The 15186-nt window shown below is 59.9% G+C and overlaps 2 protein-coding genes across 2 annotated transcripts in view; one reads left to right on the top strand and one right to left on the bottom strand.

The window, feature by feature from the left end:
- Plxnd1 (plexin D1) overlaps positions 1-6216 on the top strand; it is a 35476-nt gene extending 29260 nt beyond the window's left edge. The window contains exons 26-36 of the mRNA XM_090323988.1: positions 1205-1351; positions 1624-1780; positions 2166-2269; positions 2350-2413; positions 2924-2958; positions 3184-3288; positions 3488-3651; positions 4402-4549; positions 4955-5095; positions 5294-5368; positions 5455-6216. Of these exons, the coding sequence (XP_090180114.1) occupies positions 1205-1351; positions 1624-1780; positions 2166-2269; positions 2350-2413; positions 2924-2958; positions 3184-3288; positions 3488-3651; positions 4402-4549; positions 4955-5095; positions 5294-5368; positions 5455-5571 (1257 nt within the window). The 3' untranslated portion in view covers positions 5572-6216. The remainder of the gene's footprint in view (positions 1-1204; positions 1352-1623; positions 1781-2165; positions 2270-2349; positions 2414-2923; positions 2959-3183; positions 3289-3487; positions 3652-4401; positions 4550-4954; positions 5096-5293; positions 5369-5454) is intronic.
- A 3079-nt stretch (positions 6217-9295) lies between these two features.
- Positions 9296-14726, bottom strand: H1-8 (H1.8 linker histone). Its single transcript, XM_090323850.1, has 5 exons — positions 14645-14726; positions 11280-11539; positions 9991-10306; positions 9788-9852; positions 9296-9603 (listed from the first exon to the last, which is right to left on the bottom strand). Exons 1-5 carry the CDS (start codon positions 14724-14726, stop codon positions 9352-9354), a joined length of 975 nt encoding a protein of 324 aa, XP_090179976.1. The 3' UTR covers positions 9296-9351.
- Between the last annotated feature and the right edge of the window lie 460 nt (positions 14727-15186).

Raw genomic sequence — 15186 nt, 5'->3', positions numbered from 1 at the left:
CAGAAGAGCCGGCGGGGGGGGAGGGGAACCGCCCCCATGTGGTCAGTCTGGAGGTGGTCCACTGTGGTTCTCAGTCAGACACCTCTCTCCAGTGCATTGACGGTCAGGGCTCTAGATCTGGAGGGAAACCAGATCCCAGCCGGGCCCTTGAGGACCTCCCAGCCTTGGGAGAAAATGACATACAGAGTGGGACACAGCTCACCCCAGAGGCTGCAGGGGCCCCATGCCGAGCCTTGAGGGCTCAGGAAATAAGCCAGGGTGGTGGGGGAGGGGGTGCTAGGCACTGGTCTAGCCTGGGCAAAGGAGGCAGGTGAGAACACACACAAAGTTGCTGAGGAAGCCTGGAGGTGGGTCAGGTGGTCAGGTACCATGGTGGAGTTTGCCCCAGGGCATAGCATGGCTCAGCCCATGCGCTTCTCTACATGTCAGCTGCCCTGTGGTGGCAGAGGCTACACGGCCACTCGTGATCATAGAGAAAGACTAAGCCTGGACAGAGAACAGGGCCTAAAACGTCCTGGCTTTACGTCTGGGCTCTGTTACAGTCAGCTGTGAGGGCAGGAGGGTAAGCCAGCCCTCTCTGGTCTGGGTATCCTTCAGGCACAGGTGGGGTCCCCGGGCCGCCTGGGGATGCAGGGAGAGAGTGACAGCTGGGGGGAGGCCCCTGGGGGACTGGGTCCACTTCTTTCTCATCAGGGACCACACTAGCCACTGGACTTGGCCACTTCCTGTGGCCTCAGCCAGGCAGTCTGGTCTGAGCCTGGCCCCATCTTCTAGAATGAGGGACGTCAGTGACTTCCACTGCCAGATCTGGAAACTGGGTCAGGGATGAGGCTGGCAGGCTGCCTTCCTGTCTTTGCCAAATCTGCCTGATGCTATTGTGTTGGGGATCTTTCTTCATATCTCCTCCTGCTCACCTCATTACCTGTCATAAATAGACCAGCGGGGTCACTCGCGGTGCCACGGTGACCTGGAAGTAGTTCACGGCGGTGGGCAACTCCAGTGTGGCTGGTGGAACCCATGGGTGGGGTGCAGGAACCCGAGTGCAAGGCCGGCATTGCCTGAGGTCTGGGCCATTGGCAGCCTCTCCTGTGTGTGGCTCCACCTCCCCTCCCCTGGGAGACCCCACTGGGTGGAAATCTGTGGGCAGGCTGCAGGTTCCTCAGGCCTGGGGGTGAGGCCTCGGCCTGACTGCCCGTCCTCACAGGAGACGGTGGGAGAGCCCTTCTTCCTGCTGCTGTGCGCCATCAAGCAGCAGATCAACAAAGGCTCCATCGACGCCATCACGGGCAAAGCCCGATACACACTCAATGAGGAATGGCTGCTGCGGGAAAACATAGAGGCCAAGCCCCGGGTGAGTGGCAGGGCCTCTGCCCGCCCCTTCCCTGTGAGTGGCAGGGGTCATGAAGGGCAAGCCAGGCTGTGGGCGGGGCCCCTGGTGGGCGGGGCCTGTGAGGGGCAGGGTCCCTGGGCTCTGGCCATTCCCCAGGTGGCCAGAGCGTGTTGCTTCCAGCAGTCCTGACCCCCGTCTTGATCAAGCCCCCAGCCTGGTCATCAAGCCCCCCCGGTCAGCATGCCTCCTGCAGCAGTGGCCTGGCTGACTCCCGCCTGCCCTCTCTCCTGCAGAACCTGAACGTGTCCTTCCAGGGCTGCGGCATGGACTCGCTGAGCGTGCGCGCCATGGACACGGACACGCTGACGCAGGTGAAGGAGAAGATCCTGGAGGCCTTCTGCAAGAACGTGCCCTATTCCCAGTGGCCTCGGGCAGAGGACGTGGACCTCGGTGGGCAGGGCGGGCAGGAATGGCCACTTCCAGGCCCACTCCCTTTGTGGGGCCACGGAGAGGGTCAGACAAGGCCCTGTAGGAAGGAGGCCTTGGGAGGCAGGTCCTGCCGTGTGGGCAGCAATCAGGGCGGGCTTCCTGGAGGAGGGCCTCGGGGAAGGAGGTAGGGAAGCCTTGGTGCAGTGTTCCTCATGCTCTAGGCCTCTCGTATCCTGGCACAGGCCCCGGGTGCTCAGGTTTTCATTTATCCCCAAGACCAGTGGGTAGAGGGGCTCCGCGCACGCTCCCCCCGGAGATTTACCAATGACACCCCTCGTCCGTGGACCCCACAGGGGAGGCTTGTGTGGAGAGGCCCGCCCCTCCTGACAGCCCGCCCTCCCCCTAGAGTGGTTCGCCTCCAGCACACAGAGCTTTATCCTGCGAGACCTGGACGACACCTCCGTGGTGGAGGACGGGCGCAAGAAGCTGAACACACTGGCCCACTACAAGGTGCTGTCCCGGGCCCGCCCCGCCCAGCCCCACGCCCTCTCCCCAGCCCCTGACCCTGGCCTCTCCCTCCCTTCTGTCAGATCCCTGAAGGAGCCTCACTGGCCATGAGCCTCACGGACAAGAAGGACACCACGCTGGGCAGAGGTAGCAACATAATAGCGAAGCCAGGCTGGGGGACCCTCCGTCCATGGGGAGCCTCCCTCCTGACCAAGTCCTGTGGGCAGCTGGAGGAGGGCGGGGCGCGCTTCCAAGAAGCCTCTGCAGCTGCCGGGCAGAGGGGAGGGGCTGGGCTGCTGCGGGGACCGGCCTGGCCCTGCCCCAGCTGCCCTCATCCCAGGCCCAGCTGTGCAGCAGGCAGCCCCACGGGACTCAGGGTCCCTTCTCCAAGTTGAGAGTGGGGTCTTGGCTGCCTCCCAGCAGCCCTTGTGGTCTAGCTTGGCAGGGGCTTGTGGGTAGGCTGGGTGAGGACAGTGTGTCGTCCTTGGCCCCACTTGGGGCCTCGTCCTGCCCAGCCGTATCTTCTGCCGTTTTTCTGGTCTCTGCCTGAGTCTGTGGCCACGTCTCTTTGTCTCAGCCTCTGTCTCATTCTCTCTGCAGCCCTCTTCTTCCCCCTGTCTCCCCTCTTGTTTATTTATTGTGTTCTTCCTCTTGCAGTGAAAGACTTGGACACAGAAAAGTATTTCCATTTGGTGAGTGCCCAGCCTTGGGCTCTGGGGACGCGGCCCTCGTGGGGTGTGTCCTTGGCTCTCTGCCGCCCGGGCCTCCGGGAAAGTGCTCTCAGGCCCTGGGAAAGGCCGGGTGCCGGAGCCACAGCCTGTGTGCTGAGAAGTGTGGGCAGAGCCGGGCTCCAAGCTCGGGACAAACTGTGGGAGACGGGGGATGGCACCGCACCGACCCCTATCTGGCTTCCCAAGGTGCTGCCCACAGATGAGCTGGCGGAGCCCAAAAAGTCCCACCGACAGAGCCACCGCAAGAAGGTTCTGCCGGAGATCTACCTGACACGTCTGCTCTCCACCAAGGTGGGCCCCGCCCCGGCTCCCGGGGCCACGTGGCTCAAGGCCAGAGTTGGCGCCCTGTAGCCCTCAGCCTGGCCCCAGCGATCCCCAGCGATCCCCAGCTCCGAGCCCTGTTTTGAGTGCTTTCCACACAAGCATCAGAGGTTTCCCTGACGCTGCAAAGGCTACCGCTCCCTTCTCCAGCAGACACTGTTCCCCACAGGGCACGCTGCAGAAGTTTCTGGATGACCTGTTCAAGGCCATCCTGAGCATTCGGGAAGACAAACCCCCTCTGGCTGTGAAGTACTTCTTCGACTTCCTGGAGGAGCAGGCGGAGAGGAGGGGGATCTCGGACCCAGACACACTGCACATCTGGAAAACCAACAGGTAGGGACGGGAGCAGAGGGGGCGTCGCCGGGCGTGGTGGGTCTGAGGCATGGCCTGGCCCATGTTTCCCTCCTCCTCCTCCCCAGCCTTCCCCTGGCTGAGCTGCATAACCACTCTCCGCCTCAGTTTCCCCTGCAGTAAAATCTTAAACCCTTGCTCCCCCTTGGTCTGCTCTGGTGGACACTTGGGGATGGCAGAGCCAGGGTCAACCCTGCCCTGCCCTCTCTGCAGTCCATGTCCAGTTCAGAGCTCCATCATGAGCCACAGCTTGGCTTAGCCTCCCCCCCCATTCTTCCCCCCTGCACGTACACACCACCGCCTCTGAGCAGTGTCTGAGCAAAGGCAGAAGCTTCTCTGCTCTGAAGCCCCCTTGCATGTCTGGGACTGTTCCCCACCTCCTCTGGCCTCCCGAGGACAGGGCTCACCACCCCTCATCTGCTGCCCTGCTCTGGACTTCCTGCTACATGCAGGGTGGAAGGAGGGGCTGTGGGTGGACGCGGGCAGCAGGTGGCGGGGTGGGGGCTTCTAATGCTGGAGCCTCTGGGGAGAGCTGGGAAGGGAGAGGGGGCTCGAGTGGGCCCGCTTAAGCGTGTGGCTCTAACAGGAACTGGGCCCTCAGCCATGGCCCCTGTGTGCCCAGGGTGCTTGGAGACATAGGGTCCCCTGGCAGAGCTAGCACTGACCTCCCCGGACGCTTGTGTCCTGCCCACCTCTGCTGGCTCACGTGGCCCTGTCACCTCTGCCCCACAGCCTCCCTCTCCGCTTCTGGGTGAATATCTTGAAAAACCCCCAGTTCGTCTTTGACATCGAGAAGACGGACCACATCGACGCCTGTCTCTCCGTCATCGCCCAGGCCTTCATCGACGCCTGCTCCATCTCTGACCTACAGCTGGGCAAGGTGGGCTGTGGCCTCGGGACACTGAGGTGGGCCTGGTCCAGGAGGCAGCTGCTCCAGTGCAGCGCTCAAAACCCTCGTGGGGTGGACAGGAAGACCCAGGCACCTGCCAAGACCCGGCACCTCGAGAGGACCAAACACAGGCTACCTGTGGCAGAGAGCAGGCACAAGGCCCCCACCCAGTGCCCCTTTGAGAAGCCGCCCCGGGGGTGTGGCCTAGTGGCAGAGGGCTTGCCTAGCATTCACGAACGCCACATACTCAGAAAAAGCCGGAAGTGGCACTGTGGTTCAAGTGGTAGAGTGCTAGCCTTGAGAAAGCCCAAGGACAGTGCCCAGGGCCCTGCAGGGCTTGTTGAAGGCCACGTGTGTGGCACCAATGAGCAGCGGCCAGCCTCTCTCCCTGTGCAGGACTCGCCCACCAACAAGCTCCTGTATGCCAAGGAGATCCCCGAGTACCGCAAGATCGTGCAGCGCTACTACAAGCAGATCCAGGACATGACGCCCCTCAGCGAGCAGGAGATGAATGCCCACCTGGCCGAGGAGTCCAGGGTGGGCCGCGTGGAGGGGAGGCCGACGCTGGGGTGCACAGGACAGAGCAGGGTGGGGGGGGGTTCTGGTACCTTCTCCATTGCCCTGCAGGGTGGCCAGAGTGCCCCAGGGAGGCATGGGGCCCCTCCTGAGAGCCCAGGGGCCCCGTGGACTGTGTGGTTGACAGCCCCCCCCCCGCCCCGCCCTGCTGCCTTGTAGAAATACCAGAATGAGTTCAACACCAACGTGGCCATGGCGGAGATCTACAAATACGCCAAGCGGTATCGTCCGCAGGTGAGCCTGCCCCGCCCCGCGTTGTCGTGCTCAAGGGCCACCGGCCTCCCCCACCTGCCCTCTGACCCTCCCCTCCCGCCCCTCAGATCATGGCGGCCCTGGAGGCCAACCCCACGGCGCGCAGGACGCAGCTGCAGCACAAGTTTGAGCAGGTGGTGGCGCTGATGGAGAACAACATTTACGAGTGCTACAGCGAGGCCTGAGCGGGGAGGCCCGGCCTGCATCCACCCCGACCGCGCCTCGGCTGCAGGACCTCGGAGCCGAGCCAGGGCTCGGGCGGGAAGGAGGCGTGGCGAGGTCCACCGCCTGACACTGGGATTCGGACCTTAAACCCTGCAAGGTGGCCCTTCCCCTCCCCACTGGCTCCACACTGCCCTGCCTGCAGCCAGGTCCCGCCCAGGGAGAAGAGGGCACGGTCCAGTCACTACCTCACCCAACCTGGTGGGGCCTCCATCCACCAAAACGCCCTGCGTTCCCCACGCAGGGAGCCTGGCCAAGCAGGGATGGACTTGTGTGCGGCAGAGTGGGCAGTGCAGGACTGGACCATGGCTGAACCCAGTCCGCTTGGCCTTTCTGCAAGTGTTCTAAAGATAGCACCACTTTTTTGGGGAGTTTTGTTTTTTTTTTTTTAAAAAAAAAGCTTTTATATATTAAAAAAACAAAAAACTTAACACGCGCCAACTGTGAATCGCTGCCGCTGTGCAGAGGCCCCGGAGGCAACACTGGAAAGGACGGCTCCATGATGGCAAACCTAGAAAACACTGGCGGGTCTGCCAGGCCCCAGTGGAGCTGACGGGAGGGCTGGCACTCTCTGAAACCTTCTTTATAATAAAAGCCTGCCAGGAAAACCTGTTGTGGGCTCCAGCCTCTGTCCTGCGGTGGTGGGTGGGAGAGGGCGCCATGTCGTCACCCAGTCTATAGGAGAAGGCTGGCCTCCAGACGTGCCTCCATCAGTTCTGGGTCTTGGGAAATCTGCCCGCCAGCTCCCAAAGGACTGCTGTCGTCTGCCAGGGTGCATGAGAGATTGTGGCTGTGTACTTGAGGGGTCTGGCCACAGCTGCCCCCCACGGGTTCCCAGGACCCCAGCACTCCAGGGTTCAGTCTGCTGTGGCATCAGGCCCTTCCTTTATGTGGTGTGGAACTAGAACCCGGAGCCTTTTGCAAGCAAGCTAAGCATCTGCTTATCTACGACAAGCTCCTATCTCAGCAAGACTGAGAAAGGCCCCGAGGTCACACAGCCTGTCCCACGCTTCCTCCAGGCCTGTCCCCAGAGAGGCCCCCAGGTCAGAGTTGACCACTCGGTCCGCAGTCCACGGGTCCCCTACACAGGCCATCTGACAGGAGTCCACAATTACCCACTCCCAACACCCTCCTCCCCCTGCCCCGGCCACCAGGCCAGTCTGAGCCAGCGGCTCTCCCCACGGTCCCCTGCTCTCCCTCCACACCATCCACGAGACCTCAAACCACAAGTCCAAGCAGGAAACAAAACCCTACGGATAGCAGTTCTAGAATAAGAAAAAAAGTCAACACTCCTTCACTTCAAAAATAGCTCCAGGGTAGACGGATGGTCGTTATCTTCCAAATGTTCTATTCTGAGCACTGATTCTTATTAGGCAGGTTTTCTAATTTCAGTTATCGGCATATTTGACAGGGTCTTGGAGGGGGAAGTGTGATTCCAGAATGGATACCCGTTTCCCAGGAACATAAGAAACCAAAAACAAAACAACAACAAAAAAAGCATGAGGAAAATCAACGCTGCCCCTGCCCTGCCCGAGCACTGTGGCGGCCTGGCCCTGAGCAGGCATGCGCTTATGGGGGCGGGGACGGGAGCAACAGTCGGGAGTGGGGTACACACACCACCTCACACCCCCACTTCTCCCTCATGCGACAATATGTCGATAACATCTTTTTGTCATTAAATATTCCGCAGCCTGGCTCACCGCCTGATCAGCATGCAGCTCCTCCTTGAAGTTTAGAAGCCTTCCTCCCCACAGCCTGGGGGTGAGGGAGGGCTCCCAGGGGGTGCAGGAGGACTCCCGGGGGGTGAGGGAGGACTTCCAGGAGGTGTGGACCCCGTAGAGTCATCTGAAGTGAGTGTCCAAAAAGAGGGGGGAGGATGCTGTGGCAGGCGGGGGAGGGGCTTGCCCATGGGCCCACAAGGATGCTGGAACTTTCCACTTTCCTCCCCAGCTGGGCAGCTCCAGGAGGCCCCGCCCTGTGAGCCGCCTCAGCCCCAGGCCAAGGTACAATGGAGTGGAGGCCCAAGTGCCCACTCGAGGGAAGCCAGGAAGTGCCAGCTGCCACCTGCTCCCCATGCCCCTTGGAGATTGCTGGCAAACAAGCCCTGGTCGGGGCAGGGGGGGCGGTCTGGGGGAAGGCAGGGAGGGGTCCGGCAGCTTCAGGAAGCTAGATCTGATGCCGGGCAGCCTCAGTTTCCCCTACTGCCCATTCTTCCTCCTGCTGGCATCTTGCAGTCCCCCGGCCAGTTTGGAGTCCCTTTCCTCAGCAAATGCTCTGAAGACTCCTTTCTCCATATGCTCCACCTCCGTGGTCACCCCAGAACCCACCCTGTGTAGTCCCTTCCTCCACAACTCCCTTTCCCCATCCCGGCCATAGCTGGAGCCCCTTGCTGGCCACCCAAGCTGTCCTGTCCCCTGGAACCATTCTCCTACACATCCCCCACCTGCTGTGCACCCCCGTGACAGGCTGGCATGGCTGGGGCACAGTTGAGGTGCACACTGGCTCCCCACAGCCTGCAGCTGAGTTCCAAGACTGCGAATCAAAGACACAAAAAGTGGGTGCCGGTAGCTCATACCTGTAACTCTAGCTACTCAGCAGCCTGGGAGATAAAGAGGGCGGTTCCATGGCAGCCTGGGCAGGAAATTCTGTCATTCTTATCTCCAAATGATCACAGAAAAAGCTGCAAGTGTGGCTCGAGTGGTAGGATGCTAGCCATGAGCAAAAGGAGCTCAGGGACAGTGCCTAGATCCAGAGTTCAAGCTCCAAGACTGGCAAAAAAAATAGAACACGCACACACACTAGCTACTGCTTTAAAACATTGTCTGAGGACACTGACACTGTGTTCTAGCTGCAGAGTGGCAGAGCCTGGATTGGGGACCGGGGTGGCATGGGCTGCAGACTCATGGGAAGTACATTCCAGGTCATTTTAAGCCAGTCAGACCTCTTCTCTCAGGGCTTTCCTCTTGTTGGCAGTAGCCACTCATGTCTCCTGTGTCTCCTGGAGTCCTGACAAGCATGTCCCACCTCAGGCCTTTGTCCCCCCCCCCCCCACACACACATACAGGTCACTGCTCAGAGGCCTGCTCTAGGTTGTCGAAACTCTTAACTCTCCCTTGCTTTCTCTGCAGAGCCCAGACTCCATCTCATCCTGACCAGAGTTGCTGGCTGCCGCAGTGCCTAGCAGGAAGTCCAGCTTAGAAAGCAGCTGCTGGGGGCCAGGAGTTTGGCCAGGTGGTTAAAGTGCTTGCCTAGCATGCATGAAGACCCAGGTTTGATTCCTCCGTACCACATACATAGAAAAAAGCTGGAAGTGGTGCTGAGGCTCAAGTGGTAGAGCTCTAGCCTTGAGAAAGTCCAAGGACAGTGCTCAGGCCCTGAGCTCAAGCCCAGGACTGGAAAAAAAAAAAAAAAAGGCAGCTGCTGACTCTGCTCAGCTCCAGTCCTTCCCTTCCACAGCCTGGGTGGGTCCAGCCCCTCCCCAGCTCCCTGGGGCCACTGTCCACTCGTGCTGCACCCATCTTCTCCACGGGGAATGGGGTTCCCGCCTGACCCCCTGCACAGGCCAGGTAAACAGGTGCTCAGTGAGTCATGCGCACACCTTTAGATGGCCCAGTCCTTGAACCTCATGTGAGAAAACAAATGGTACTCTTTATTGATAAATAAGTTACAATTAAATAGACTGATGGCTTATTAGGGGATTAAAACAAAAGTCAAAAAGAACATCGCCTCTTGCCAGCCTGGCCCTAGGTCCTGGCCTCCGCCTTCTTGCTGGATGCCTTGGGTGGTGAGGCTTTGGTGAGCAGGTCTGGCTTTCTTGGGCCGCTGGAGGCCTGTGTCTTCTTGGCCATGTGCAGGAGCCGTGCCTTCGGCCCACTCCCCTTGGGGGGCCCTGCTACCTTGCTCTTGCTCCCCTCCCTATCCCTGGGGGCAGCTGCTCCAGTAGATGCCCTGGCTGTCATCTTCCTTTTGGTGGAAGAAGCAGTGCCGCTCTGGGCCTAGGAGAGAAAGCCAGGCAGGGACAAGGAGGCGGGGCTGGCACACAGCTCAGGCCAACTCTGGACAGCCTCCTCCCTCCCAGCCTGGCTTCCCTTGTCTGAGGAGTGGGGTGGGCTGTCAGAGGAACCATGGCAGGCCCCCAAGCTCAAGAAGAGGGAGTCCTGGCAGGGCCCGGACACCCACCTTGCTGGCTGGAGGCTTCACGAGTCGACCATCAGCCTTGATCTTCCTGTGGGCCTCCGAGGCTCCTGGAAGATGCGGGTGTCGGGAGGGGCCAGAAGGCTCCAGAGCCACCCTGCCCAGACCCCAGGCCCTCGTTCCACACCCATGACCCAGGGAGCTGCATCCCACCCTTGGCTGCGCCACCCGTGGCCCCATTCACACACCTTGGCTGCTCCCACTGCCTGGGGCCTTCAACTTTCCCCTGAGCCCGTTGACACTGGGAGGGGCCCCAATAGCCTTGGCTGGTTTCGGGGGGACTTTCCTGGCCTCTCCCGGTTTTGCTCCACTGACCACGATCTCACTGCCTTTCTTGGGGGCCTTCTCCCTGGCCACCCCGGGTCTGGCTGCTCCTTCTCTTCCGACCACCTTGGCTCCCTGGCCTGCCTTGTCAGGGCGCCGCTGTGGCTCCTGGGCCTTCTTGGGGGCCACCGGGGCCGGGGTCTTCCTGGGCTGGCTCCTCTTCTTGCGCTTGAGGACCAGCTGAAGAAGGGACAGGGGAGGGGGGGGGGCGGCTCGTTGTCTCCTGCTCTCTTACCCCCGCTCCCTGGGTTCCGGGGGCCGGTTCCAAACCAGTCTGAACAGTTGGACTGGGCCGGGGTACCAGCTTCAGGGTCTTCCCTGAGCACCTCACAGTCAGGTTCCCATCCCTGTGTTTGTCCACCCCACCTCCTGCACCCCTCCCTCCCTCCCTCCCCCCACCCCTGCAGAGAGCAGACTCAGGCAGCTGGGAGGCTTAGCCTCTGCTCTCCATCTTTAGAGAGGTGTCACGGGGAGGGGCAGAGGGGATGCTGGAGACACAGGGGCTCCTGGCAAGAGCTAGGAAGTCCTTGTCCTCTGAGTATGCATCACCCCAAGACCAGAAACGACACCCATATTCCCCCTCTCCCTGTCTGTCATCATTGCAGCCCCCTGGAGCCCAGGCGCCGTGGAGGGGGGATTCCCTGCGGTGGGCACGCTGGGCCCCACCTCCCTCAGCAGCCACCGGACGGCCGCTCCCACCATGAGCTGGACCTAGCAGGCTTGATGCTGGACTTCAGTTCTGTCCCCAGTCTGCAACCCTTGCCTGGTCAGGCCAGGCTCAGAGTCCATTCTTGGGAAGGGGCGGGAAGGGTGTGGTGTGCGGGGAGCCCTGTGGTCAGGTCTGGTACTGAGCCGTTGGAGCAGATCTCAGCGCTAAGGGTTTCCAGAAGCCAAGCAGCAAACACAGTCCTGGCATCTTGACAACACCACCATGACAGAAGTAACAGGGTGACCAGGAAAGGGGAGAGCCCAGACAGGGCCATGTACTTACTGTCCTTCCAGAGAAAGAGCTGGACAGACAGAACGACAGATGCAGGATGGCCAGCCAGCCAGGCTGGCAGAAGCACGTGCCCAGGCCAGGAGCAAAGCAAGCTGGTCCTACTCCAAATCCTGGGGCCAAGCCCCGCCCCCACAGATGCCTCCCCCCACTTACTTTAAAGGAGCCGGTGGCCCCCTTGGCCTTGGAGTTGGCAGGCCTGGTGAGGAGGCCCCGGCGCAGGCCCGTATCCAGGGCCTGCTTCAGCAGGTACTTGAGGCGGGCTATGTCCACCGTGGGGTACTTGTACAGGATGTAGGTCTTGATGGCCACGACCGACGTGCCCCGCCGCTGCTCCCCGGCCTTCAGTGCCTCCAGAACCATGCGCAGCATCGGGGGGTTGCGGCGAGCCATGGGCACCCTGCTGCAGCTCAGGCCTGCGGGAGAGACCGCAGGATGTCACCGAGGGCCAGGGAGCCTGCCACAGGCCACCACCCCTGGGGGCCTCTTGAGTCTGTGAAGAAAGCAAACCTAGATGGGGCCACCGCCACATTCAACACCCACGAGCCAGGACTCAGAAAGCACTGTGTGACGCCAGGCCCTGTGCGTCCTCCAGGGAGCACGGCCACCAGGACGGAGAGGGGACAACAGCATGGTGGGTTCAAGAGTCAGGGCAGGATTCAGGCAACTAGGAGGAAACAGGGAGGATCCAGACAAACATGGTAGTTCAGAGGAAATACTGAATGCCAGGAGGATGGGATGTGCAGGTGTGCCAGTGGCATTCCTCCCATTCTGGGAACAAAACCCAAGGTCGTATGCATCTGAGCCGAGAGCTGCGGCTCCAGCCCTCCGATCGCTTTTCTGAAGGCCCTTATCTGTTGGAAATCAATATTAGGCTACTTCACAGATGCTAATCCTGGTATCTGCTCGGCAGAATCCCTGCAGATAAACTAAGAGGCCAAGAGCTGACTTACCTTCATGTCTGGTCTCACAATAAAAACAAAGACTCAAACTTCCTCTCCTATATTATATATTATACATAAATACATACTCAGTATGTGTGTATATACATATATATGCATATGCTCAGAGAAATAAAAACATAAGCACATGAAAATCTGTGCTGCCAGTAGGCACCAGTGGTTCCTGAGGCGGAGATCTGAAGATCACAGTTTGAAGCCAGCTTGAGCATAAAAGTCCCCTTGAGACTCTTATCTCCAATTAACCACTCAAAAACCAGAAGTGGTGCTGTGGTTCAAGCACTAGCTTTGAGCACAAAGACTCAGGGACAGCACCTAGACCCTGAGTTCCAGCCCCACAACCCACAAAAATAAAATTAAAAGGAATGAGGTTCTGACACATGCCCTCAGGGCAGGTAGGGGCCCTCACATGCCAAGAAAATGGAGCCAGTCCTAAAGCTAAATGCCATGTGATTCTGTCTCTAGAAAGTGTCCACAAGGGGCAAATCCATGGAGGCAGTTGCTTGAGGGGGGATGGGCGTGTTAGGACCAGGAGAGGAGGAGCTACTCAGTACAGCACTCCACCACAGAGCTACAACCTCCATCTTCCGGGGTGTGCTAGAAATCTTCCCAAAACAGACACACTAGGTACGTATCAAAGTCGCTTGCACATTCTGTGGGTAAACTGCACGGTATTAGAGCTGTCGACAGGCAGTTACTTTAAGATGTGAATGGGAATTGGATCAAGCCAGGAGAAGCCGTCAGTCCCAGGTGTGGAGTTTAAACAGGGCACTCCATCTGAATGTGATGACTGCAATTGTCTACAGTCGGTCCAGAAAACTTCAAGACAAAAATAAATAAATCTCAAAAAGGACTCAAATGGCTACAATATGTCTAATTTTATTTTCAGATTTCCTTTTGTTTTGGATGGTACTGGGTATTGAACTCAAAGCCCCAAGCTTGCTAAGCAGGTGCTCTTATCACTTGGTATCTCCAGGCCTCCTTAGGGATTTTTTTTTTTTTTTTGGTGGGTCATGGGGCTTGAACTTGGCCTGGGCGCTGTCCCTGAGCTCTTCAGTTCAAGGCTACTGACCTACCCTAGAGCCAAGCCCCAATTCCCGTTTTCTAGAGGTTAATTGGAGATAAGACTCTCAGGTCCTTTTGTGCTCAGTCTGGCTTTGAACCTTGATCCTGAGATCTCAGCCTCCCGAGTAGCTAGGATGACAGGCCACTGGGGATTTTTGAGACAAGGTTTCCCTGTGTATCTAAGCTGGTCTTATTAACCCCTGATCTTTCTGCTTCAGCAGAAAGTGCTAAGATTACAGGCATGTGCCATCACACCCAGCAAACACAAACAAAAAGCCCAGCTGGGTCCCCGTGGTTCAAATCACTCAAAAGCTGAGGTTGGAGGATCACAGTTTGAAGCCAGCTTGGGCAGAACTCCTCTCTAGTGAAGCACCAAAGAGCTTAGTGAAACTGAGTCAACTGCTGGGGGCCCGGGGCCTCCCGGGGTCTTCCTACCTTCAGTCAGACATCCATTCCCCCTGTTCCCCAAAACCACAACACCAGAGCCACCACAATGTGTCCCCAGAACTCCTACCCACAAACCCACCTCCACCTCCCCTTCTCCATCTGTCCACCTGGGCACACAGGAGGCCATCTCTGCCTGCCACCCCCTGTCCCATCAGCTGGACCTCTCCAGCCCCACCTCCCTCACCCCCAGCCCATTCTCCTCACCACCCACATCTCCCATCTCCTCACTTGGAGAGCTCCATGGCCCCTCCCTTGTCCTCAGGAGAGTGGAGCCACCTGAACCTTGTGACCTGGGGAGTTCTGCCTAGCTGGCCCCTCCCCCACACTCCAGTTCAACTGGGGAAGGGGTCCGCAGCTCCTGCAATGCCCGACTTACGAATGTGCCTCTGTGCCTCTGCCCAGGCTGCTCCTTCCAGCCCAGAGGCCCTCATCCTGGCACTCGAGCAGCTCCCACTCAACCATCAAAAGTAAGCCAGCCACTAAACTGCCTGCACCTGGACCCCCCATCCCCTGCCCAGCCCCTGCAGACCACCCCAGCCAGGCTCCTCTTCCCCGCAGTCTTCCAGGGCTTCTCAGTGCAACAGGTTTCTCTGGGTCCCCTCCTGAGCTGCCGCCATTACCAAGCAGGCCTGTTACCAGATGGCCTGTGAGAGACACTGCCCCCTGGAAGACCCGGGTCTCCCAAGGGCCTGGGCTGGGCCTGCTTGCCTCGGGGACCCTCACAGCTATCCCCACCCTGGGCTGGGACACCCGCCCTGCACCAGAGGCTCCCCACCGCCTCTCACCCCGACCCCACCTGCTAGATGCCTGGCAGCTGGGCCCGGCCCCTGCAGGACGCGCATGATCTCCAGCTGGGAGGTGCCACTGCCTTTTTGCCCTGCGCCAGGCAGCTCAGCCGGGCCCTGTCTGGCCGGGGTGACGGCATGGAGCTGACCCACCACACGGCAGTTAAACAGGACAGCATGGGGTGGACACTGGGTCCAGGATAGGGGTGGCGAGAGGGCCCCGCGCTCACGGAGGTCGCAAGGTTGAGGGAGGCCGCTGGTTCACCTGGTTGTGCAGACCCGAAGGATTCTGAGGACTTGGCTGTGTCCGTGGAGGAGGTGAGGCTGGAGAAACTTCCGGGAGCCATGGGCCGGGCAGCTGCAGGCCTTCGTCCTCCAGGCATGTGGCTTTGGGGCGCAAGCTCTCCTTATATAGCTTCAGCGGCGGCCCACCGTCCAATCAGTGTCCACGGCCGCAGAGCGCTGGCTGCTGATTGGGCCTGGCTGCAGGCGCACGAGGCCACGCCCCCGGCCTTGGCCACGCCCCAGGCCTTGGCCACGCCCCCTCGCCCCCACGGCCGCGGAAGCCCCAGCTCTGCCCCAGCTCTGCACCAGCTCTGCACCAGCCTGGCCTTGCTCCTCTTCCAATCGGGTCGCCGCCCCGGCGCCGAAGGAGAGGGCCGCGGATGGACACTGGTCCCTCCACACGCTTCATTCAGCTCAAGAGGCTGACGGTGGACGCTGGGACCCGGGTGACCCTCCAAACCCACCAGGCCCAGCTTCTGTCCCTGTTCCTTGGCTACTGCTGGCCTCGGTTCCTCCTAAAGC

This window comes from Megascapheus bottae, chromosome 33 (genome assembly GCF_031878675.1).
Source record: "Megascapheus bottae isolate mThoBot1 chromosome 33, mThoBot2.hap1, whole genome shotgun sequence".
Classification (NCBI taxonomy): domain Eukaryota; kingdom Metazoa; phylum Chordata; class Mammalia; order Rodentia; family Geomyidae; genus Megascapheus; species Megascapheus bottae.
Note: the sequence above shows the minus strand (reverse complement) of the source record. Positions and strands in the feature narration are given on the sequence as shown.

Coding starts and splice junctions, on each gene's coding strand:
- H1-8 (XM_090323850.1), bottom strand. CDS start 14,726: ATGGCTCCCGGAAGTTTCTCCAGCCTCACCTCCTCCACGGACACAGCC. Junction 9,853..9,990: donor AGGCAGTGGGAGCAGCCAAG/GTGTGTGAATGG, acceptor CGCATCTTCCAG/GAGCCTCGGAGGCCCACAGG. Junction 9,604..9,787: donor TGAAGCCTCCAGCCAGCAAG/GTGGGTGTCCGG, acceptor TTTCTCTCCTAG/GCCCAGAGCGGCACTGCTTC.